We start from the raw sequence: 26,801 nt of genomic DNA, 5'->3' as shown, positions 1-26,801 counted from the left end.
CTGCAAAAGAGCAAAAGATCCAGTCAAAGACTTGAAATTCACGTCACATTTCTCTCATAAATTGCATACTACGTGAAAAGACATTACATGTGGTGTAAGGGTTCTGCAGAGGAAGACATGACGGAAGATTTCAGGGAAATGGCAAAAGTCAACATCATCATCTTGTACAATCAAGGGCCACAGGCAAAACTGCCCTAACATGTGAGTGCCCCATCAGATTATCAAAATCTGATTGTGTCAATCCAACTGAGTAAAGTGGATAATCTCAAATGCTATAGGGAAGGATGACTGCTGCCTGCCTATGCTAAGAACTGTTACATAGTTCCTATTAAGGTGATTCTCCTCCATGGGTGATCTCCAATCCACTCACTGCCTTTTAGGAATTGGATAAATCAATGCTCCAACAATCTCTCAAGCACAACTCTGGACTGCATAGTCTCCTAAGTACAGAAAATAAACATGGGAGAAGTATGATATGCATTAGCCATCTATTCCTCTGAGAGGTCTCAGCAAGGGTCCTATCTATGCACCTCAACATCTTACTCCCTCTCTAGGGCCGAAGATGGAGAAGAAGTCCTGAATAATCTATTTGCCAATTGACTTGAAAAGGAGGCTCTAGCATGATATTTGTACTTCGACCTAGCCTTCTGCATGGCACCAACCTCTATTGTTGTTTGTATCCTCCAGGCTACCCATCTGCAGCTTGCTTTCCTCCCCTCCTCTGAGTAGAATCTACATAGTCCCATGAAGTAGTGCCCAAAATTATTCCCACACCCCGCATCTGTCAAAGGCCAACTGGCAAGATCTGTCAATCCTAGAGAAGATCAAAGACCCCTCAGGTGTATCCCTGATAGAGGTCTACGAAGATATAGTGGATCTACCAAACTCAAATGCAAAACAAGGTTCTGACTTCGACATGGCACATTAACTCCTACTGAGCAGCCTCCTCTCCCCTCTGAACATATCTGTAACCCTGCTGCTATCCTCCAAGGGTCCACCATGCTGAAGTCTCCTCTGACAGTACAGTGATCTGCTTGCACTAACGTGTTGGAGGAAGCTCCAAAATTCACTCCTCTTTCCTGATCTCTTGGATGCATAACCACCTACAAACCTGTTTGAGGATGCTCCAAAATTCACTCCTCTTTCCTTATCACTTAGATGCATAAACCACCTACAAACCAACAGCAGTCATCCATCAATCCTAGTAAGACCTTCCTGAATTGGTCTGTCCAATGATTGAGAGATGGTAATCCTGAAGAAATAAAAGTCAACCAACCCTCCAACCAAAGCCCTATGAAGGTCCTGGCACAGTAGACCCTTCCCCTGGTGGTAGAGGCAACCGTCAACTCCTCTTAGTAATTCCATGAAAGTACTCTTGCGGCCTGCGATTAAGTCTGGCTGATTGGCAAGCCTCCTCTGCTCTGCCTAGCCTCTCCACAGTACCCCATAGTGTTGCAGCAGCCAATTACACAAGAGGCAACAGCAACTGAGCAAAGTTCTTCCCTGTATCCTCCTCATCTGTCAATCTCCACCTCTATATAAGGAGGCTCCTGCCTAGCAATAACTAGCTAGGGATCTTCCTAGTGATCAGAAAATCTCCCTGTGTTCTCAGCAACACATAGTACCAAATACGCTTGAAAAGTCCGACAGGCCTCTTGAAGCATTTCTAAATGACGGTGAAGGTTATGGTTCTAGAGGAAGCTTACACTCTTGGTGTGGCAACAGGATGGGTGATGGTAATTTCCTCAATGGACTCTTTGGAAGTTTTAACCATGGAACTCCTATGGTTTACTCCTAGAAGGATTAAGATTGATCCTAGAGGATTCAACTACATGAGCAATAATGCTAATAAGATTTCTACTCCTGAAATTCTAGCCAGGTATTTCACAAGCTCAACAATTAATGGAGATGGCAGCTTGCTTAGCCTTTAGCAATGATCTCGTGAAGAGGATTGTGGCTCAATCAAGAGAGTTTCTTTATTTCTTGAGATGAGCTATGCATCACTCATTCTGTGGAGCTAAACAAGACATAGGCCTACAAGTATCTGCCATAGTAGGTACTCTAGCTTGATGTGCAGATATCTACACTAGTAGGTACTTCAGCTTAATCAAATAAAGCTGAGTAAATGGACAAATTTAATCAAAAACACACACTTGTGCTTTTTCTAGTATGTTGAACTGCAAACTACATCAAGCACTAATGCCATTGCTGCAAACTAAGTACATCCGTTCTCAGATGATGCAAGCATAGAGGTTCTAGGCTATTGACAAGTAGATGTCCACCAAAATGCAAAAATGTTGAACTGCTTTAGGTGGCTGTCCACCCAAATGTAGTCAGTAGATGTCTTTGCATCCCAATGGTGGCCTCACCAAAATGGAGCAGTTTCTAGATCCTTCGAGATTCGAAACAACAAAAAACATAATTGACAAATGAAGAGAATCAGTTGTGTTGCGGATAGGGGTGTTCACTCATGCTGGTCTGGGGTCTATAACCACTACCTTTGAATCACTCCCCATGTCTGTCAATCATGAAACCCGTCTAAGGGGGCTCCTGCCGAGTAGCATCCACCTGTTGAACTGCCAAGACTCAAGTCCTCCTTGTCCCATAGGCCTACTCTTGAACCAGTGATTGAGGAAGAAAATGGGGAGCTTCTAAGAGGGCTGTTATGTGATCTTCTGCATGGATCTTTAATCTCTGACAGTCCTCCACTCTTGTCACACAGACTGTCTCTTTTGTTCCTTGGCCTCCCCCTCCTCACCTGACCCTCCCACTCCTATGGCAACCTCTTTGTCCATCTTCCTTATCTCATTGCCTACTTGTCTAACTCCTCCCATGTGAAGGCTGGGGGTTCTTAGGGCATGTCATCCAATAAGTGACTGCTGCAGACACAGCACCCACATAGGATTGAGTACCGCATTCTCAGAAGCATATTCCCCCATAAAAAGTGGCAATCCTAGAGATGTGGACAGTGACTAAAGGCTACATGAACATACAGTCTCTCTGAATCACATAACCCAATGGACTCCCTCTATACTGTCAAAAAGTCATCCAAGTCTGGAAAGTCCACTATCATTGCAATGCCATTTACGGAGGAGTAATCTGCCTTGCATCAATCTCTCAAACAAAGCCACTACCATTTGAAGATTGAGCAAACCTTGATAGGGCATCTCCTTTATCTGTTGGACAGTCCCAAACTGTTCTTTCAAGCATCCCTTTCCGACAATGTAGCTCTAGCTACAAAACCAGCATGGAGCAGCCATTGCATGGAAAAAGCACTTGTATACAAAGGTCAATCAGGCTGCCTTAGAGCACCTCCTCTAATTGTTGGAAGCTCCCAAACTGTACTTCAAAGCATTGCTTTCCCAGAGGGATCAATGATGTAGCTCTAATTGCTGAATTCAGAAGCGTCACCTAAGAGAGTCTTTGGAAAGGTTTAGTGGGGGTGATCCCCAAACATCTTGCATACCAAAGGCATTCCCTGCTACTACGAACCCTCTCTGTCTTACTTCACAGTGCCTCAGGGGAGAAACAAGTGTGAATGAAACAGTGACAAATAAGAGCTGCGGAGAAATTCCCTCTTTGATTTGTGATCCTGTCTCAAGAAAGAAATTAACTCAGTCAAATGCATTGACCGAGTGCCGAACGGCAGCTACTAGTGCGTCCCACATTTTAAGTGAATGACAGAGGGGCTGAAAGGAGATACTGGAGGGGGAGGAGGGATGAGGAGCTGGCCTGGGAGAATTTGGTGATGCCTGCAAGAACATCAGCAAATCGCAGGTCAAACAAGGGGATGCTGGCAGTTTCCATGGCTTGTTTTTAGGAATTAGAAACCTACAGAACTGATTTTGTCCAATATCAATGTTACCTGCTTGAATCCAAATCTAGGTTTGTGCATCATTCACCTGAATCCAATATCCAGGTCTAGTTGAATATCTCATGCTAAAGTCCAACTTCAACAACAGGTTTGGGTCCTCTAGGATGACTTTATAATCATGCAGTCTAACTACACAGAGCTTGCCTGCTTTCCAAGCATTTCATAGTCACTCCTAAGTCCTAGGGTTCACTTGTCTAATAATGCCATCCACAATGCATCCATAAGTTGTGGACTACCAATCAATCCTTTCCAGGAATCTGCCAATTGTCCATCCAATGAATTTTTAAATTTCTTGTCCAACAAGTAATCCACCCACAGTCCATCCAATGAATTATTGAGTTTCATGTCCAAAAAGTAATCCATCCATAACTCATCCAATGGGGCAACATGATCTATTACCAATCCAAGATCAAAAAGATAAGTCATGGGTGGCTAGATACCTCCAATGACAGTCATTTCCCTGCCAGCAATTTGTGGTCCAAAACAAAAAGGCAAGCCACCATAGGCAGCAATCTCTAAAATGGGTAAATCTTTGATACCCATCATTTCAATAAGCAGCTTCACTGTCATAACTAAATTCAGATAGTAACTAATAAGAGTTTCCCATACTGGCTGCACTATCATAGTAGGTAACTGATCATTTGACAATGTTCATTGGATCTTTGCCTCCCCAAATATACATAAGATCCAAAATGCATAACATCCCAGACAATAATAAACTGTTATCCCCTGGAGAGCTGTATTGTGAATACCCCTTTTTTTTTAATTTCCAAACAAATAAGGTTGATATTTGCACTGCATTGATGCTTTAGTTTCCAAACAAATAAGGTTGATAATAATTCTCAACCTACCAGGAACATTCACACTGCATGAAATCCATGCAAGCTAAAGCTTATATATCTTGAAAGGCAAGAGATCACTTATGGAATATAAGACAAGCTTGCAACTTGCACATTTAGTTTAGAATAGACTTATAACACAAAGGCAAGTGTATCCTTATAAAATATTAAGACACACTTGCACCCTGCATATTTAGTTTAGAATAGCCTAATGAAACAAAAGCAGGTGTACAGTTCTCAATAAACCTGACTAAGAAGTTTGGTCTTATCTATTGTTGAGAATGTAACTTCATGCGCATGATATGGTCGTCCCTTGGACCTGTCAAACGAAAGGGTATAAACAAGCCAGAAAACTAAACGTATACTTTCAGCAACCAGGTTTTGCATTTTTAAATTGAGAAAATAAACAAAAGCTCAAGACAGATGCATGACACTTAAGAAATACTCAAGTTTACTGCAATGGTTTTCAATATGCTTAGAGCTATCTTTTATTTGACCATAGAAAACACATCCAAAGAAGGTTATCTCGTGAAACTGATGGCAGTTAATGTTCAATCTCATCCTAGGAAAATGATCATCTTGGACTTGGAAGATGGAAGCTCAGAACTGAAATTTCTGGCTGAATCACCCCAATGCTCCCCACCTTTTTGGAATTACACATCAGCTATAGACCTTGTCACACAAATTGAGGAATATGTACTTGTCAACCTGTGATATTCTTACTGCTGGAATTTATTCAACATAAATAAAAGATGCTAGTAATCAGACAAACACAAAGGTTGAAGGGACTTGAATCCCTAACTAAGAATACTCAAAACCACTGATCAGAATGGAGCAGCAACATGTTACATAAATATTCTAGAACAGCAGCTGAAGCTAAATTAAAAAAACCTAACATCACCAAAGCTTGTCTGTCTTCCAAATGCTCCTGTGACAAACTACAGAAAGTGTTATAGCCACATCTTTTTGTCCATGAAAAGTTTCCACTATCTACTTGACAACCTCCTCACTCATTTTGGGACCCCCCAACTGGCCCCAAATCTGGCGCCTCTTGCAATCATAGTAGGGGAGAGTTTCACAAACTCCCGAAACAGAAACAGTAAAAACTGGAGTTTTGGAGTTTCAGCTAACTTTGGAAACAGGGAGAGGAGTTTCAGATCTACCCCAAAAATAATACATAGGTATATAAATATATCAATGCCTACAACAATATCTACCAAAATTTCACACAAAACTTCAAGTCGAGTGTTTATATTCTTCTCCAAAAAAAGAAGGATAGCATGATGCACTTCTGCATGGACTAAAAAGATCTCAATAAATTGACCATCAAGAATAAATATATGTTACCTCGAATGGATAATCTAATAGATCAAGCATATGGTGCAAGTTACGTCATCAAGATTGATCTTAGATTTGGATACCATCAAATATCGATAGCTCTTGAGGATGTCCCAATGACTATGTTTCGCATGTGATATGGACACTATGTTTGCATGCAATATGGACACTATCAGTTATTGGTTCCTAACTTTTGAAATAACAAATATTTCCACTACTTTCCAGCACATGATGAATGATTTTTTTGTTCATGTCTTGGAAATTTGATAATAATATTTCTCATACTTATTTCTAGAAATTTGTTGAGTGAACATGCAAAGCATCTTTGTATCATATTACATCTCTAAAGGAGAAAGCACTTATTTGCAAAACTATTCAATGTGCAATTTCTTTTTCAAGACACATCATCTTCATGTGACATGATTGAAGTCATGAAGTTTGAAGTTGAACATATTACAACTTTTATCAAATATGATCACTACATAATTGGAGAACATAAAATACTTATTATTGACTTACCACTTACAAGTTAAGACTCAAAACAACAAAATAGTAAAACTTAAGACTCAATTTTCAAAACATGTGATGAATTATGAGTCATGACTCATGAATCATTTGAAGACATCAAGAACCAAGACACATAATAGTAGTAAGTACTAAGTAAAAACAAGATATATATCTGTCCAAACTCCAATATTGAGTGTCAACATCACCAATCATGTAATCAAAAAGCTATAGCCATAGAAACATGAAACGGGAAAAGGAAACGGGGAACAAGGATGGGGACGGTGTGACAGGGACGCCAAACTTAGGAAACGGGGACGTGGGAATGGGAACGGCACTAAAATTTTTAAAATTAATTTAAAAATAATATTTCATTCATAATTCATGTGGAGTACTAAAGCCAAGGTCTATAATCCACAATGAAAAATTAATATTTCAATCACTTCATGTTGTGCCGTGGGCAGAGCCAAGACAAGCACGTGAGTGAGAGACAGGCAAGGTACATGCGACGTTGGCGGGAGACAAGTGTATGATTCGGCAGGCAGTAAATCGGGACAATCGACTAGTCACTTTGCAGGTAAGTTCTATCCCACGTGGCGTTCCCTATCAGGAACGTCCCACCCAATAGGGACACGACTTGAAACGGATTTCAGTCTGAAACGGCATTTCGGAATCCCGGGGGGCTGTTCCGACTGTTCCCTGTCACTATGGCTATAGCCTATGTGCAATGTCACATGTGCATCTGGATTCTGCATCACCTACCATCATAGAATGATGGAACATGGAATCTCCATGATGAATTATGGCACTATGACATGTCACACATGCTAGACTCTAAGCATCATCTAAGAATCCATGCACCATCTCCTCATCCAAGGACGCCCTCCCTAACTAAGAGGGTGATGAAGCAACCTCTACTTCATTCTCTAACTCATTCTCTAACTTTGGCTCTGTTTCTACTACATGTGTGGCCTTTTAGTAACACAAATCTTTGTGTGGCTGCTTTCATCTATAGATGGCTTTACCAAAGAGAAATAGGCATGCAAACACATGGAATGATATTGTAATCAGAGGGCTAGAATTGAATGCTGAGAACTAAAACACATTGCCAATCAACCAAAAACTAAAACATAGGTGGGTAAAGTTCAAGGCCTCTTCCCCCTAAATAAAAACCTTTTCTCACCCACCCCACAAACCAAAAAAATAGGAATCGTTCTAAAACATGTTTTGAAGTTTTCAAAACATTCCCGAAATGGCATTTCCAAAACAGGAGTTTGAAACACTGTTTCAGGGTACTATGCTTGTAGTATTTCTAGAATTTGTATTCCAAGATCTTGTATACACCCAAGAGAATGGGTGGATCCCCAATAACATGGAATGCCTCACCACAAATCTATTTTGAAGTTTTGGAAACGTCCCCAAAATGGCATTTCCAAAACAAGGGTCTGAAATGCCGTTTCAAGGTACTATGAAGTTGCAATATTTCTAGAATTTGTATTCCAAGACCTTGTGTATAACCAAGAGAATGGGTGGATCCCCGATCACATGGAATGCCTTGCCACAAACTCAAAGAATATGCCAAAGAGTTTCCAACTTCTTGTATTGACAAAGCACAATCTCTTACACAATTCGGAACCTTTTGCTGTCCTAAATGACGACAAACAAATACTCCCAATTTGCCCCTTGATTTAGAGAGCTCACGGTGCCAAATCTGATTTTCAATATTTGCATCCAACTCCCTTGTGCTCTAGAAGATTGATGATCTTCAAATCTGCTGTAATTTCTCCAATTTACAGCAGAAGGGTTTCATGAATGTCTGATTTCTTCGTGCACACATCCCAAGACACCCGATGAAAATCCTGATTACAATAATATTTAGGATAGGAATTAGGTTTGAAACAGAAACCAGGGTGAGAATACTCAAATTGGCAAAGGACAAAGAGATGTGCCGCAGATGAGGGAGAGATCTTCAAATCTAGGCAGCAATGGACCCCCAACCACAATCATCTACTGTCCAACATGGTCAAAAATGTTGTCACCCACAGTGATTTAGCCTTCCTCATCTGTCCTGTAGGGTTGTGCATCCCAATGATATAGTGTTAATTACTTGTACGACCTATGTGTGAGAGAACGCACCTCAATGTGTCTTAGCGTGTGAACACACCTAAATGTGTGTTACCATGTGAACACACCTCAATGTGTGTGTGAGCCTAGAGTTTGGGTTTGGAGGAATCCCAAGGCTATATAATAATCCCATCTGCTTGCACTTTCAATCATCAAACTATCACATCAATCCATCTGCATTGGTGTACATGCAAGAGTTTCTCATTCTCTCTCCTCTCTCCTCTCCACCATGGAGCTATATGTGTGTTACCATGTGAATACACCTCAATGTGTGTGTGAGCCTAGAGTTTGGGTTTCAGGGAATCCCAATACTATATAATGATCCCATCTGCTTGCACTTTCAGTCGTCAAACTATCACATCAATCCATCTGCATTGGTGTACATGCAAGAGTTTCTCTCTCTCTCCTCTTCCCTCTCCACCATGGAGCTTCATCCAACTTAGCTCCTATTGTAACATCAGTCCACAATGAAATTAAAGCCACACACTGCTGCCATCAAATAGAAGAGCTTCTCATCTCAAGGTACATCAATCCATCTGCATTGGTGTGCATGCAAGAGTTTCTCTCTCTCTTCTCTTCCTTCTCCACCATGGAGCTTCATCCAGCTTGGCTGCTCTTATCACATCAGTCCACAATGGTATCAAAGTCACTTCACTCACTGCTGCCATCAAATGGAAGAGCTTCTTATCTAAGGGTGCTACCAAATGTCCTACCCATCACTTATCCAAGCTTAACTACCACCAGTCTTCCATCTCGAGCATACAACTATCACCAAGGCCTACACCTATGTTCTACTCATAGTTGTCATTGACTACGTCTATATGTCATGAGAACATGTACTTTTGAAATCTCACTTAACATGTGGATTAATTTTTAATCACATGGTTAAGTAAATGTTGCACATGTGAGGTGTAACTGGGGTTAGAGTAAATTTACGAGCTCGAGACCCAAGGAAATCACGGAATGTCAAAGGCAAAAGTTGCTATAAGTTATGCCGCACAAATACTTGGTGGTATCAAGTGTCAATTATTAGCCTAGGTCATTCATTTGGCCATAAGTGTCTGTTGGTGACACTAGAGAAGTGGCATTTGATGGTACCTAACGCCAATCTGATGGTCAAAGATGGTGTAGAGACACTCGGGAATAAAAGTTGCCTAGCCAATTTAATTATTGGCCAGTTGTTACATTAATAAGGTAATTATGGGAAACAAGCGCGAGGGATGATTGTCCGGGGGCCTTGGGCACCCGAACGAGGTCAAGGGGAGCCTAGAGAGTAAGAGAGTCAAAAAATAGTAGGACTCACCTGAAGCGGATGGCTGGCAGAGGAAACGAGCAGAGAGGAGCCAACACTCATCTAGGCGAGGTTGGGAGGTGAAAGAAAGAATGACTCGTGCCATTTCATACACGCCAGAGAGAACCGTCATGAGGAGTTTTGCAACTCCTCGTCATCTCGTCATTCGCCCACACTTGATACTCTTTAGCCATCCCACACTGGTATCAGAGCCGACAGGTCCTTCCGAAGAGTCGACAGGTCCTTCTAAAGAGCCGACGGGTCCTTGCGAAAAGCTGTGGATCATGTCTTCACCGGGACACATCAATTAACAAAGGCGACCATGACGGACGGAGGGCAAAACGGATTACGTTTATCGCCAATAGTCCTACGGGCGATTACGATGGGACTAAGTTCCACTTTAATCTTTAATCTTTAATCTTTTTGGTTCACATCCTGTGTTCTCACGTGACCTGACAAGGGGGTGATTAATTACACCCATACCCAGCGCTCCTACCGACAAGCCGTGTTCCCAGCTGCCTCATTATTCCCACCATCTCTACTTTACGAAGATCATTGACTTCTGTTTTATTGTAATCAGGAAAGTACTCCAACTTTGTACGCAAATTTCTTATATTTGCTTTCCAATTCCAGTGTATTAAAGGAGGGGAAAGGGAGAGAGGGGGTAATCGAGGGCTCTAGTTCTGGGGACCACCCTATGGTACATCCCCATGAAATGGAGATACAAGAAGAACAATGGGAAGAATTTTTTGCCACACGAGAACAATTTGATGATCTAACTACTCGTGTGAAAGCACAGGGGATTCAAATGGAATTTCTAACTCAAACACTCACCGAAATAAAATCTCAATTAACCTTATTACTAGAAAGAGATAAAAATAGGCTAGAAACTTCGCATATTCCATCTTCATCAAAAGATTTAGATGTGACTATGCGAGATCCTAGGGAACCCCAACCAAAAGCTAAGGGATAACCCAGTATTAAAAGATATGAAACCCCCTCAGTTTCACGAGGAGGAAAAAGACAAATAAATACACTATCTTTAATTTTCTCCAAAAATGGGAGGATTTGCACAAACTTAAAAATACTCCACCACATCTCCAAGCGCTGGAGGCCAGTTTAACTTTGGGGCCAAAGGTATATAAATGGTGGCGAACTTTAAAGGAGGCAAATAAAATACCTGAAACTTGGGCTCAATTTGAATCAGTCTTTTTGAAAAAATTCCTTCCTGAAAATGAAATGGAAAGAAATTGGAAAGATTGGGATTATGTCAGACAGAAGGGAAGACCCCTGCTGACATATCTGGAGGAATATCATGATATAATCCTCAAATTGAAAGAAATAAATGAATTTCAAAAGACAAGAGTATTCATTAGGGGACTAGATAAGGCCTGTAAAAAGGAAGTGAAAAGGAGTTCACCTAAGACACTTGAAGAGGCAATTAAATTTGCATTAATCAATGAAGATAGTATGCGTCCAGATACACTCACTAGTCTCACTGATACAGAGCCCAAGGTTAAGGAATTGAAAAACTCAAAATTTGTAGGTAAATTTAAAAGGAAAATGCCATTTCTTAAGGGCAAGAAACGACCCTTTGAAAAGAAACAATGTGTAAGGCCAAAGTTAAGTCAAGATGACTTTGATAAGGCCAAAAGAAAAGATTGTGTTTCAATTGCCTATCCCCTAACCATGCTGCTTGGAATTGCCCTCAAAGGAAAAAGGCGGAAGATAAAGGAAAGGATAAGAACAAGGGCAAGGAAAAAGAAAAACAAATCCATGTAGTGCAGACCCTGAAATTAAAGGGGCATGAAAGTATAAATCTTTAGAGGTCTTGCATAAGCATGTACAACACAAGTGTTGTACCTCAACTTCTATGTGGCAGCCTACTTTTGGGCCACATGATTTAGTTAGAGTGCATGGATTGATAGCTAAAAAGAGAGTTAGAGTCATGATTGATGACTCTGCTACCAACAATTTCATAAATTATGCACTTGTCAAAAAATTGAAACTTCCCCAACAAAAGAGTGGGCATCAATATGTTGTTCGTATGATGCAAGGTTAGAATAATAAAATATGGAATACAATGGTATCCAATTTGGAAATTCAGATCCAAGGATATAAAGATAAACTTGATTTCCAAATTATGAATATGGAAAGAGCCAATATTGCTTTAGGGAGGGAGTGGCTATGGGAATTGGAACCATCCTTAAAACGTAGTTATCATCATAATACACTGGAATTTGAAAGGGATGGTAAGACTTTTGTGATTCAAGGTGAACATGAAGTATCTGATAACCCTTTGTTGTGTTCCACTGAAGTTCAGAAGCTGATAAAGAAGGAACCTTGTGAGGTATATATGTTATGGTCTCTTCCTGTACAAAACACTTTTACTTTCTGTAATATAAAGCAACAATTTTCTTATGTTTGTGAGTTGAATGTAAGTAATGAATTAAGTGGTTTGTTAGATGAATTTAAAAATGTGTTTCCTTCCGATTTACCAAGTGGCCTTCCACTAGATAGGGGTGCTATAAATCACCCAATTGACACAGATAGGGATACACACCCTATTTCTAAACCACCTTATAAGTTAAGTGAAACACAGCACCAAGAAGTTGAAAGACAAATTAAGGATTACCTTGATAAAGGGTTTATACAACCCAGCAATTCACCTTGGGCTTCGCCAATTTTATTGGTAAAGAAAAAAGATGGTTCTATGCGACTTTGTGTTGATTATAGAGCACTTAATAAGATAAGGATGAAGAATAAATTTCCTATGCCCAGAATGGAAGATCTTTTTGATTAATTACAAAGGGCAAAATTCTTCACAAAGATAGACTTAAGATCAGGCTATCACCAAGTAAGAATTAAGGCATAGGATGTTCCTAAGACAGCATTTCGTACTAGATATGGGCATTATGATTTTTTGGTGATGCCTTTTGGCCTCACTAATGCACCAGCTACCTTTATGAAGCTGATGAATAGTGTGTTACAGTCCTATCTAGGACACTTTGTAGTAGTCTTCTTGGATGATATCTTGATCTTTAGTAAATCAAGAGAAAAACATTTGGAACACTTACGATTAGTATTCCAATTGTTAAGAACGCATTTCCTTTATGCGAAGAAAACTAAATGTGAATTCTTCGCACAAGAGGTCAAATATTTGGGAGACATTATCTCGAAAGAGAGAATCAAGATGGATCCAGAAAAAGTAAGGGCAATTATTGAATGGCCATCTCCAAGAAACCTGGAAGAGCTGCAGATCTTCCTAGGATTATCTGGATTTTATCGTAGATTCATTCGAGATTATGCCAAAAGAGCTGTTCCAATGACAGACCAACTTAAAGGGAAAGGGAAGAGCTTTAATTGGGAAATAGACCAAAATGAAAGTTTTCAAAAACTTAAAGTAGCTATTGCTATAACTCCAATACTATTAATTGTGGATCCCAATAAACTATTTGTGGTTAAAGCCGATGCCAGTGATAAGGCGATAGGCACGGTCTTATTGCAAGAAGATCGACCAATTGCTTTTGAAAGCAAGAAATTAGACCGTGCAAAATGGAATTATTCTGTTTATGAGAGGGAACTGTATGCAATAGTACATGCAATGAAGAAATGGGGGCACTATCTGTACGGTGCCAAACTTTTAATCTTGTCGGATCATGAAAGCATTAAGTGGCTTAATGACCAACCGGATCTACAAGTATGTAAAGCCAGATGGGCCGAACTCCTCCAAGAGTTCAACTATGCAATAAGGTATAGAAAAGGAAAGTATAATGTAGAGGCTGATGCACTCAGTAGAATGCCCATCATAAATTAATTGAGTTTTACTCAGTTCACTTCCGATTTGCTTGAATCTTTGAAAGGGAAATGCCAGGTTGATCCGGCATATTCCAACATATGGAAAGCAATTGAAAATGGGGATCCAAGTGGAAGGGCCTCCACCGAGGAAGGAATATCTGAGGATGTTCAACAAGGAAATAAAGCATCAGGAGTTGCTCAAATGAGATTCAAGTGGAAGAATTTTACCATTGATAATGGTTATTTACTCTACAAGGGTAGGATATGTGTCCCGAAAGATGAAGAAATAGGGCGCCAGATACTCTTTGAGTGTCATGATACCCCTAACGCAGGACATCCAGGAGTTAATAAGACTTATAGTCTTATTAAAAGGCAGTTCTATTGGCCTGGAATGAATAAGGACATCCTTGACTATGTGGTCAAATGTAATAAATCCCAGGTTAATAAAGCTGAAAGATTGAAAATGGGAGGACTTTTCCACCCATTAGAGATTCCTTTGGGAAAATGGAAGAGTATCTCCATGGACTTTATTATTGCATTACCCAGAACACAAAGGGGACACGACTCTGTGTGGGTGATTGTGGATAGGTTAACCAAACTGGCTAGGTTTATTCCAACTTCAACTGATGTTAAAACACCAGAATTGGCTAGACTAATCGTAGAGAACATATACCGATTGTATGGCCTTCCGGAAAATATAGTTTCTGATCGGGATAGAAAATTTGATAGTCAATTTTGGCGTGCTGTATTTAGGAAGTTGGATACTAAACTTAGCATGAGTACGGCGGACCTCCCGCAAACTGATGGGCAAACTGAAAGGGTTAACCAAATCCTTGAAGATATCCTCAGGGCATATGTAAGTAAAAGGCAAACTAATTGGGAAGAGTATCTACCGATAGCAGAGTTTGCATATAATAGTGCCAAGCACTCTTCCACTGAATATAGTCCATTTATGTTAATGTATGGGTTTCAGCCTAGAGCTCCTCATGCAGTAGAACTGCATAAGGAAAAGGTTCAGGCAGCCAAGGACTTTTTGGGGAATATGAATAGTATGTTAAAATTTGCTCAAGAAAATATTAAGAAAGCTCAAAATCGAACTAGAGCTTATGCAGATCCTCACCAAAGAGACATCTCCTTTGAAGTGGGAGAATTGGTCTATCTTAAGGTGCCTGAACAAACTAAAACCATGAAAACGGAACGATGTCCAAAGCTTTCACCCAGGTATTGTGGTCCTTTCACAATACTTAAAAGGGTGGGAGAACAGGCTTACAAACTCCAACTACCTGCTGGTAGTAAAACACATCCGGTTTTCCATGTAAGTAAGCTAAGGAAGAAGCTGGGTGATTTGGATAATCTAATCTTAAATGATAACATTGAGGAGCTATTAGATGACCAATCTAATCCACATGAACCAGAAAGAATATTAAATGTTCGTAACAGGAACAAGGAATACTATTTATCAAGAATGTTTGGTCAAATGGAAAGATTGTTCAGAAGAAAGCTCAACATGGGAGCAAGTAAGTACCCTAAGGAAAAGGTTTCCCGATTTACAGTTAGACCTTCCAAGTATCGTTTTCGAGGACGAAACCGATTCTTAAGGGGAAGGAAATGTTACATTAATAAGGTAATTATGGGAGACAGGCGCGAGGGATGACTGTCTGGGGGCCTTGGGCACCCAAACGGGGTCAAGGGGAGCCTAGAGAGTAAGAGAGTCCAAGAATAGTAGGACTCACCTGAAGCGGACAGCTGGCAGAGGAAACGGGGAGAGAGGAGCCAGCACTCATCTAGGCGAGGTTGGGAGGTGAAAGAAAGAATGACTCGTGCCATTTCATACATGCCAGAGAAAACCGTCGTGAGGAGTTTTGCTACTCCTCATCATCTCGTCATTCGTCCACACTTGATACTCGTTAGCCATCCCACACCAGTCATATTATTTTTCAAGGCACCGAAACAATTATTAGATTAGTTTTCAATATTTAAAGACTGAAAATTAATACTTAAGAATTGATAATGCTAGAAAAACAATTTGGGAAGGTTGTCACTTGTCAAAAATGCCCATGTAAGACTGAAAAACGTCTTTAGAGGCTGGAGAGAGGCATTTTAGAATATTCAGCCGACAAAAGAAAGGAAGAAGATACTGTTGTCCGATTTGCAGCCATTGGAGGATCTTCTAAGGCAGCCAGGGGCAAGAGAAGACCAATCAACAACAAGTGACAGCATATACAAGCTATTTAGATAGGGCAGCAGCAGTAAATGACAAATTTCCTTCGGCTCTTCACAAAGAAAGTCTGAATTTCTCTCTCCTCAGCATTCTCTCTCATCTCCCAGCCTTTCTACAACCTTGCTTCGAAGAATACAGCATTGAGAGCACCAGAAGCTGAGAAATTTCAGATTTCTCTATTGTAAAGCCTAATCTACAGTAGAAATTAGGGTTTAGCAACAGCCTCAAGAAGCATGCTAGAAATTAGAAGTTCCAAGACTTGGATTCAACGAGGTTGAAGCTATTTTCAGTCAAATTCACGTGGAAGGACTAAGAAATCAATGAATTTGGGACATTTTCCATCTCCATCAAAGCAATGAAGGCCGATTGACTGCTCGAATCAAGGAGCAAATCAGATTGAAGACTTGCTCGTCATTTTGGGCAACAAGGAGAGTTGAAATACCGAAAAGGATTGGGAGAATCCCATTGTACAACAACTTCTTCTTCAATTAAGCTAAATAAATACCAAAAGAGGCACCATTTTTGGGACCAACAGGGTGTCCATTGTCCATGATTGCAAGTTAATTTGTATTTCTCGGTTTTGTAAAAATGCTATTGCTGTAACTAAGTTGTAGTTAGGGAATTACCACCCATCCACGGAAGAAAGGTTAGTTAGACTACATGCCTGCTCTATCCGGCCCACTGCATGCTCTGCCCTTAAGGTCCTATTTGCTCTGCCTGAAGTGCTGCTTTCTCAGCCCTGCAGCATGTCAATGTGTCATCAACTGGCAGAACCATCACAAGTTTGTCTGCAGCTGTGTGCCTGTTGACATGCTCACCTACCACCTTCCAACTTTTAACCTCTCAACTGTTGCGCATCACTTGACAAGTTGCTACCTGGCTATGCCATGTCATTAGGCTTCAATTGTCAACATTGAAGGCTTTAACTCCATCTGCCACCTTATCAAAAGATGCACTCAATTTGGTCTAACAGTGTGGTACCCTCTGTCTCCTTGTCTCGCAACTCCTTGTTGCACCTACCAACTATACTCATCCCTGCACTATCCTAGACATTGCATTCTGGTGCCTGAGCTGCATATACTATTGTCGTCTTCTACTCCCTTAATCCGCACCAACGCCACCATATTTTAACACCTCTATCACACCTTATCCACCTCTTCCAGCTTTAAAACAACACAACTTATCTTCCTATTTGTAAGTGTTGTTAATAGAAAAAGAACAAGAAGAAACAACACCAACAACAATAACAATCATCTTTGAGCAGCACACAATGGCATCTACTATCGGCATGTTGATATACAACATCACACTCGAGAAGCTATCTCTAATGTTGTATCAAGGATGTTGAATTCTCGATATGGAAAACAAAAATGCACCTTATTCTCATGCAGGAAGGCATGTGGGAAGTCACCTTCACTAAAGAACCAAAGCATGTTTGAGGAATCAGCAACTTTATCAAGACTAGCTTGAAGAGAACCAAAGCACTCTAGCTATCATCGAGGTTGGCCTCTCCAATAATCTCCTCCATCATGTAGACCTTACCGAAACAGTAAAAGAGGCATGGGAAAGTCTTTATACAACATTTGGGGGTGACATTAATAACTCAAAATTATTCCTGAAAATGCAACTGTTTAGTATTTCTTATAATCCCTCTGAATCTCTTGAACAATACCTCAATTACCTCAGCCTTCTCTTTCAACAATTACCTATACTCAACAGTTGTTTGGATGATAATGATAAGATTGCTGTCCTCCTCAACCATCTACTAAGGAAGATAAATATAAATATAGTAGCTGGTACCTTCTACACCAACAGTGAACCATCAAAATGTATGTATTGAAACTGTATTGGTCACATCAGTGACCAATGCCACATTTGAAGGGCAAACCGCAAGAGAAGCAAAATGGACATTATGTTGCCACTCACTCCATCCCATATAGTGACAATGATCCAAACGAGCTGCCTATTGCATATGATAAGGCCCTTACTATTTCAAGTCAATCATTGTCCTAGGCAATGATGGACAAAAACCTTTTAAATATGGCGTTCAGAAATTGATTCAAAAATAATAGAAATATGTGTGGAATTAGACACTAATTATGCTCCCTCACGTGTTAACACCTTTCCAACGCATATATTCCTTTTTTCTTCTTTCTCTTTTTTTCTTTTTTTCTTTTTGGGGGTGGGGGAGGATTGTGTGTTTTGTTACGGACCTTCAAGTCTTTAACTTGTCACGAGGCACAAAAATGGCATAGCAGAAAGGCACACAAGATATATCAATAAGGAATTCTTTGTATTTATGATATAGAAAGATCCAACATTGAGACACATCTTAGGACTACAACCTCGTGACACCGCACATGTGAGGATTCACCATTGGGTATAGGGAATCACATGTAGAGTGGAAACCAAGTAGGGCTCAGAGTCACTTCTACTCTCTTTATAGGTGTTTTTGGCTCCAATGCCATGGTATAGCTACAAAGCCCATAACCTTACAAGAGGAAGTAGGGGTGAGAAACCCATTTCCTTAGTTCATTTTGTTCACTTCTTTCCCTTCAATTTTAGGGTTTCACTGTGTATACAGCCCCAAAAAGGGGCTAGGGCCTAGATTGTCTAGGGAGACCCTAGACTATCTGGGGAGAGACCCTAGCTAGTGTTGGCCTATTTATAGGTTGCCTCTCTCATTCATCACTCATCATTGTTGATTCATTCAATCAATCACTCCCACACTCTCTCCTATCATCATCTCTCTCTTTCCTCTCCTTCCACCATCTTCATCTCTTGCTATCAATCACCAACCTCCACCATCTCCTGGGCTACATTTTGGTGGCAGCCACCTCCTCTTCGACTAGTGCATCTTCTCTACAACTGGCAATAGCACTCCTCTCTTGGCGTCAATCCTCCATAGCTAGCAAACACATCCACCCATCATGTATCACCCTTTCCATTGTGTTTGGCATCTTGGTGGAGTTCTCCAGAAACCGGTGGCCTCCCTCCATTGTGGCATCAACATTCTTCATCAATCTTCATCCTCAAAGTAGTTGGTGGCTGTGTTTTGCACACTGGGCTGCCTCCTCCATCATTGGCGGCATTATCATCAACTAGCACCTTAACTATTACGCCCTTGCTTCTTTTGATTTGCAGTCAAGTGGATTCCTCCAATTGTGTTTTCAGCTTCAAGTTCTTCCACCACACCTAGTGTCACTCCTAGCAGCTAGCATTAGTTCATTAGGCTTGTATTTGCAGACTCAAAGGCTTCTTCAGCTATCTTCTTCTCCAAGCAACACCTCATCATCCCTGCATTTGCACACTCAAGCTTCTTCAATAGTCATTTTGACATGGTATCAGAGCTAGATGTGCTCAATGAGCTGAAAAGATCCTCTGCATCGGAAAAGGTAAAGACGAGTTGCGAGTTCGACATCACCATCTAATTATTACTCTACTTCTGCTGCGTTACTAGCAGATATCCTTCTTCTCCTTCCTACCCTTCCTTTTTACAGGTTGCCACTCCAATACCATGGCATCTCTTCCGAAAGATTGCCTCTTTACTGGGTGGTCCTATTGCGGCAAGAACAGTCACACCACCGAAGATTGTCGACATCGACCTTTTCTTCCTAGCACAGAAGAAGGTGCTTGAGACATTATGAGTCAATCAAGTCGCGTATGAGTCTCGCACAAAGACTAGCCTCCACAATCACCGTAAGATACTCTTAAGAAGAGCACTAGCTCTAATACCATGTGAAAATATGTTAGGGTTTGCACTGACGAAACACGACATGTACGACCAAGATTAAAACACAAAGACTTAGACAAAGACAAAACCTAAACACAAATGCAAAATTCAAAACTCAAAACACAAAGACAAACATAGAGAGAAGAAACTTTGAAGTGAATGAATGCTATAAATGAGTGTAAGAGTATAAATAATGCCCTAAGGTTGAGCAATGAAGTGTCTGAGAGTGACATCCACCAGAGATGGATCCCAAGTATTCTGTTCAACAATCAAAGTATGGAAGACAAGGAAAACACCGAACATTGATTACCAGGCAATTAGAAGATGGAGGTGACAAGAGGGATAATGCCTAGAGTTATAGGTGGCAACAAGAAGCTGCAAACACAGCTATAGGATGGCCACCAACACGAAGAAGATGGTCACTAATAGATAGATGATGGTCGCCAATATTGCCTAGGGAAGAAAAGGCTTAATCCAGATTACAGGGCTGCATAGTACCTTCAAATAACATTTTGCGGGCTTCAAAACAGAATGGCTGTTCAAACTGAAGTGGAATGGTCGTTCAGACCGTAACGTGGATGGAGAAATGCCATATCGGCACCGTATAGCAGAGGCAGACCAGTTTTCAATTTCACCTCTATTTTATAAGTGACAGTCTTTCTCTCTTGCTCGAGCGTACTACCTCCTACAGCTCCAGACTCCACCGTCATCACCACCACCACCACCTCCTCCTCCTCCTCCTCCTCCTCCTCCTCCTTCACCTTCCTTCCTTTTCTTCTTCTTTTTCTTCTCCCCTTCCTTGTTTTAAGTTCTTCTCCTTCCTTCTTTCCTTCTAAGTTCTTCTTTTCCACCCTTCTTCTTTTTTATTCTTGTTGCATACTCCTCCGCCTTCTTGTTCTTATTCTTCTTCTTCTGAGTTCTTAGCTTCTTTCCAATTCCTCATTTGGCATCACCTCATCATGGCATCGGATCCATTTTGGAGGCACGTCACTCTAATCAAGGGATACGAGGGTCCTAGGAGTCGAATGAGGAGATGATACACAAATCCTCAGAATTCGGATGAGTCGTGACTCATGGACTTTGGAGAGTGGAGTCATGATCTCTCAAGAGTCAGGAGTCGGTTTAGCATTGCAATTGCCAGCTACCTGTCACCAGTGGCATTACACATGTCACATGCGCATGATGATATCATGATTGTTCATTGATATTAATACTTATTACTCAGTAGTTACAAATTCTCAATGCTCAATAGACTTTAGACTAATTATTCACAAGACACTGCTAGAAGTATCTTAATCATACTTAACTAAGTGTGTTTTGGGACTATATAAAGATGCTAATCAGCTATAAAGCGTGTTTTAGCTCAAGAAAAAGAAGTAGATCCACCTTGTAATCTGAAAATACCACCTGAAAGGAGACGTGAAAATAGTAGAAGATTGCATGAGCAGTAGAACCCAAAAGACAACCTCAAGTGAAAAGCCACTAGTTCCATTACACCATGCTAAAAGAAATACGAAGGCCTAGTCATAAAGGTGGTGTTGAAAATCCAAGGGTCTCGATCCAGGATAGATCCTCTAGATGTTGGGTTTCAAGAGAGATAAAATTGCTCGAAAGAGAGCCAAACCTTGAAAGTTAAAGATGGTGTGGGAAGAACTTCATGGCATGTAGGGTCCCTCTCTGAAATTGGACGTGGAGAAGCCCCCTCTGAAGCTAAAGAAAAAATAGATGCCCCCTCGAAGGACGAAGAAAGGTGATTCCCGTCTCTATTTCCCTCTAAGAAAAATAAGGACTCCAACTCATGGATCATAGACTCCGAAACATCTGATGATGAATAAAGTGCCGCTAGTCATGCCAAATAAGGTATTTGGGTCTCAGAAAGAGTAAAAGCCAAAGAGCGCCCAGAGGTGGCCTCTTGAATTTCAGTGGAAGAGGGTGGGGTAGAAGGAGGCTCAAGATGAGCCAAGGGTAAAGAACAGTCGATGTCTGTCAGTAGAGCGAACTGTGAAGTCAAAGAGGTAGGAGTCAAACAGCCACTTTCTCGCGCAGGAGTAGAGTGACGAAAAGAGGGCCGTGGAAACCACTCAACCCAAAAGAATGTGGGGAAATACCTCCGTAGTACAGGGCAGTGGTCTCCAAGAGGACTTATCACCTCGTGAGGGCATAGAGCTTGCGTCTGCTCGTGAGGACTTAGCGTGCATTCGATGTGTCTTATTGCCTTGAGTGTAGTAAACTAAGAGTCAATGTAAAAGAAACTTTATGGCCTAGAAAGGAGGGGTTGCACAAGGAGTGCATGGGGGACAATCCTATGACACCCTATCATGCATCTCCATCTTTGGAGGCTCCGAAAAGGTATTATGGTCTCGAGGACGAGGTAGACAGACCCTCACCTTTACCATCTTTTTCTTCACATATTGGTCATCTTACAAAGGAAGATTTTGAGGAGTATTTGCACATTACATATAGTTCAGTTTACACCCCTCCAAGTGATACTACTCCATCTAGACCAATTGGTGAGAATGGCCATCTTCCTAATCTTGGAGGAATGACACTCAGTGTGTCTCGCGATCCATCTCCTTCATCTCAACCAAGCCTTGATATATATCAAGTTCCTATAACCCCTTTTGAGTCGTATGAGCCAGAACCCTCTTCTATTTCTCCTTTTGATGTGCAGGATCCATATGGTTTTCAGTATGTTAACTTTAAAGGAGAAGGCTCTCAAAGCAGATAGCCTTCATCAAGTACATCTTTACCATCTGTTTCATTTAAGCAAGTAAACCACACTTCTCAACTCAGTCCCATCCTACCACTATCTTCTCTACATTTTGATCTACTCACATCTTCATTCCAAAGTCTTGGATTACATTTCACTTTCACTCATAGCACACTAAGGGTTGGATCTTTCATCTCCGCTCCTAGCACTTTTTCATTTCCCATCCCACCATCTACCTATCTCCATTCGCTACACCTCTTGGTGCATCATTAGAGGGAATGCTACCCATTAACATTGTACCTTCCACAAACCCTCACTTTACGACATCCTTACACTCTGGAACGTCTGTGATTTGCATTCCCCTAAACACTCACAATCCCCTCACACGACCTTTCGAATGCAAGGATGTCCATCCTTTGCTTATGGACTGTTGTCACACACCCCTTGGATCACTACTACATAGGGATTTTTATCCTCTACTTTTCATGTTCCTATCCCTCCACCATGGACTCCTCATGTGGTTACTATACATGTACCCAATATGCCCATGTCCCTATCCCTCCACCATGGACTCCTCATGTGGTTACCATACCCATACCCAATACACCCATGCCCATATTTGAAACCACTGTACACAATGCTTGTATGCATGGTGGGCACTCTCGGATTACTTATCGAACATACTCCACTCCCCCACTCTATCCCCCTGTCACCCTACCCCACTTCTCCATCTCCTAGCACTACCACTCCTATTGGTGCCGGACCCTCAATTAGCTCACCTCGATCGCATCTGTCAATGGAGAGCCCGCAATGCCACAACCAATGTTGAGTTAATGCAAGGGTTGCTTATTGAGTTCCACTCTCAATTATAGCATTTTCCTCTCACATCTAAGCGTTGAAGTCATCTCATTGACCACTATGCGGCATGAGATCACACTCGACATATCAATCTCAGTTTTGGGCTTCAAGAGTTTTTTATTAAGGGGATGATCTAAAAGTCAAGTTGACCAAATATCGGTAGTTACTCGCCAAGTTTGCCACTACTTGCTCCCCTATGTCAAGCAATAATCAAGTCACATTTTTCTTGAACAAGGTACCCAACAAATACCTCAATTTTATCCAGCACATTATCTCACTACCTAGATTGTCGACCTACGAGTTTGAGTGTCAATTATTGCATTATACAAGGCTGCCTGATTAAGTCCACAAGAAAGCCTCCACACATCCTTACTTAGAGGGGCGAGGGTTGGTTACCCCTTCTTTGGAAAGAAAAACCAACAATGGCAAGAATTCATAAGATGCGAAGGCAAGACAAAACAAGAGGGTTCCTCCAATGGAATCAAAGAAACACAACCCCCTTTGGCAGCAAATTCCTAGAAAAAACAGGTTTTGCACATACTACTAGAGGTTGGACCATGTGGATAAGGAGTGTCGTACCAAGGCCCAAGGTCTTCCACCTAGAAAATAATAGCAAACTGCTACGATTGCCTCCACTCCGGCTAGCCACTCCAATGGAGATACACCTCCAACTACCACATCCTTTGCTCTATCTACCCCAATGGCTACTAGACATGTGGCGCGCAAATAAGCTCAATAGTCTATCTCATTCACTACTCCTAAAGGATTAGCCAATTGGTTTGCTAGTGGCTCATCTATTGCACTTTACACATCCATTCCTAAGGAATCCATAGCACCTTCTAGGACCACATCCCTACCTCAATGTACTCGATGGTGGCCACACACTTACCCTTTCTCTTTTTTGACTTTGGCTCCATACTTACATTCTCAATGCATTGCACTTAGCTTTGCTTTCCTTTACTTTCAGTTTTGTCTTTTAGAGCATCTCACTAGTTATCTCTATACTTGCAAATTCCGATCTCTTTTGCAACATTTTGTATTTCAGTGTAGGGCTCATATATAGGTTTGCACCAATCCTTCCTAAATCGGAGACACAAGCTGCGCATCATTTCTTTCGTAGTTCCATCTACTTAGGTTTTGCTCTTCTACTAACATGGAGGCTTCCCCTTCCGCCGTGGATCGTGCAATCTCTCTCTTGATGTTATCATGGTGGTGACTTCTATCCTTGCTCTTCCAGTAGAGATGCTTCATCATCTTCATCTACATGGTTCTCGACACCACACAAAGATCGATATCATGACGCTTCTCTGTCTTCTTCAATATTGACATTCAAGTTGAGAGACCCTTCTTGGTATTCTATAGGTTTCAGCACTTGTCTTGACATCCGCCTTCTCCCCCTGTTGTACCTTCCCCTATGCATCAACACTTGTCATCATCTTTGTACTAGGGCATTTGGGCAAGTGAATAATTTTTCCACAAGGAACATTATCCAAGTGGCTCTTGTTATATGAGCATTCTTCAACACTTGTCATCATCTTTGTACTAGGGCATTTGGGCAAGTGAATAATTTTTCCACAAGGAACATTATCCAAGTGGCTCTTGTTGTATGAGCATTCTTCAACATGTAGCATACTATCCATCCCATTGTGCAAAGTACCACTCAGGGTTGTCTCCGTACGTAGTACGAACTGATTTGTACCATACTATCTGTATGGTACAGTACGGTACGTATCCGTACAATTCAGTATGAAAAAATAGGCACTTTTGGCCCCACTCCTTCAAGCCTACAACTTTCTTTTTTTCTTTCTACTTTCTTTTTTTTTTCTTTCTTTCTTATTTCTCTCCCCCAAGCCTCTTCTCTCAAGCCTCTCGTGTGTGTGTGTGTGTGTGTGTGTGTGTAGCCTCTTCCTCTCTCAACTATAGTTGCACTAGTACCACGTACGAAAGGTTTCATACTATACCATACTTTAGGTACCATGCCTTGCGTATTAGTACCATAAGGTACCAACTTAATGGATACATCTTTTCCCATTCGAATTGCACTTTGGAATGAGCTAAACGCTCCTTATATTAATATGATTCTCCCATGAGATTAGCCTATTTGAGATTCAAACAATTTCTCTCAACCTTCTCTCTCTCAAGCCCACAGTTCTCTTATTTGTATGATCATTCGTGTATGATATATCCACTCCCATCTATATAGTTACAAGTTGTAGGTAGCAATAGCGCATGATACGCATGCAACATTAGGTTTTGGCATGTTACCCTCAAGTATTCATCTTATATACTCTAATAGCATTGCTATTTAGACTTGAAATATCTATTCTATAATCTTTAGTCCAAATTAATCAAGTTTTTTTAGTACTAATATCGTACCGTACCTTATAAAATCTTATGGTACCATTTAGTACCGTATTTTATCGTATCGTATCGTATTGTACCTTTCGTACCTGACAAGTATGGTACCACTCGACAAATCCTAAGTTGTTTTCATCAAGGGATTACACCAACATCCTTGTTCACATGATACTTCATCACCTTTTCCTCGTCATCGACATCCTCTAGTGGATGGGTAAGCTTGTACCGTTTTTCGATGTATTGGGTGTACCATCCCTACTCCCGTCTTCTGGATCACTATTACTTGATTTGTTGCCACCCCTCAAATTAACTTTCTAACAAAAAAAAGGTGTTCAATGTAGTTCCATCTGCCTCTATGGGTTTGATAGGCCACTAGGCAACCGATGAGCACCCTTTGTCCAATGTCTTATTCTCTTTGGGGTAACTACTTGGACTCCCCTGGTAAGATAACCATCGCCTCTAAAGTCTTAGTAGCTCACTCGATAGCCAACATGCACCCTTTGTCCAATGCACTGGCTACTTTCGGATGGGACGCCGTAGAGTAAACATTACACGCCTTCACTTTTAGGCTCAATTTTGGACCTAAAAGCGGGGTGTTGAGCTAAAACATGCTTTACAACTGATTAGCATCTTTAAACAACCCCAAAACATGTTTAACTAATGAAAAATGCAAAAGTGGTTCGTTGTTCAAGAGAGCTTCATTGGTCCCCCAAAACCCCGGTTTCTTGGGACACCCTTTGATATCTACAAATAAACAAGCTGCCCACCATTCAGCCTCATCTCTTCAGTTAGGTTCTCACTCATTAAATGTGGTTGGTCCATCTGCCATCGCCGACACACAAGCTTCCTCAAACGATTCCTTGCATTGGCAAATAGCATTTTTAACACCCAAGTATTATTAACACTTCTATTGGTGTGCCAACCTTTGACCTTTGACCCTTGACCTGATTGCATTTTCCTGCATACACATTGATCTGTCAACCCTGGACGTGGTGTAGTAGCTCATAGACAACTGGCTGGCAGTTAACTGACCATCAAGTAACTCTATGCATTGCTGTGAACCTATGCTGATTGCCTACATATTCCGGGCTGCTTCTGCACTGACTCCCTAAATGTTGATGCTTGCTGCCTATGACTTGTGGTCTTTGTTTTG

The 26,801-nt window shown here is 41.1% G+C and overlaps 1 protein-coding gene across 3 annotated transcripts in view; it reads right to left on the bottom strand.

The window, feature by feature from the left end:
* Nucleotides 1-26,801, bottom strand: part of LOC148010001 (serine/threonine-protein kinase STY46-like) — a 120,018-nt gene that overhangs the window by 67,207 nt on the left and 26,010 nt on the right. For all 3 annotated transcript variants that reach the window (XM_087672706.1, XM_087672705.1, XM_087672707.1), the window contains one exon: nt 4,960-5,032. In XM_087672706.1, coding sequence (XP_087528832.1) covers nt 4,960-5,032 — 73 coding nt within the window. The remainder of the gene's footprint in view (nt 1-4,959; nt 5,033-26,801) is intronic.

This window comes from Lygodium microphyllum, chromosome 30 (genome assembly GCF_053477565.2).
Source record: "Lygodium microphyllum isolate KBCC chromosome 30, Lygodium_microphyllum_v1.1.10, whole genome shotgun sequence".
Taxonomy (NCBI): Eukaryota; Viridiplantae; Streptophyta; class Polypodiopsida; order Schizaeales; family Lygodiaceae; genus Lygodium; species Lygodium microphyllum.
Note: the sequence above shows the minus strand (reverse complement) of the source record. Positions and strands in the feature narration are given on the sequence as shown.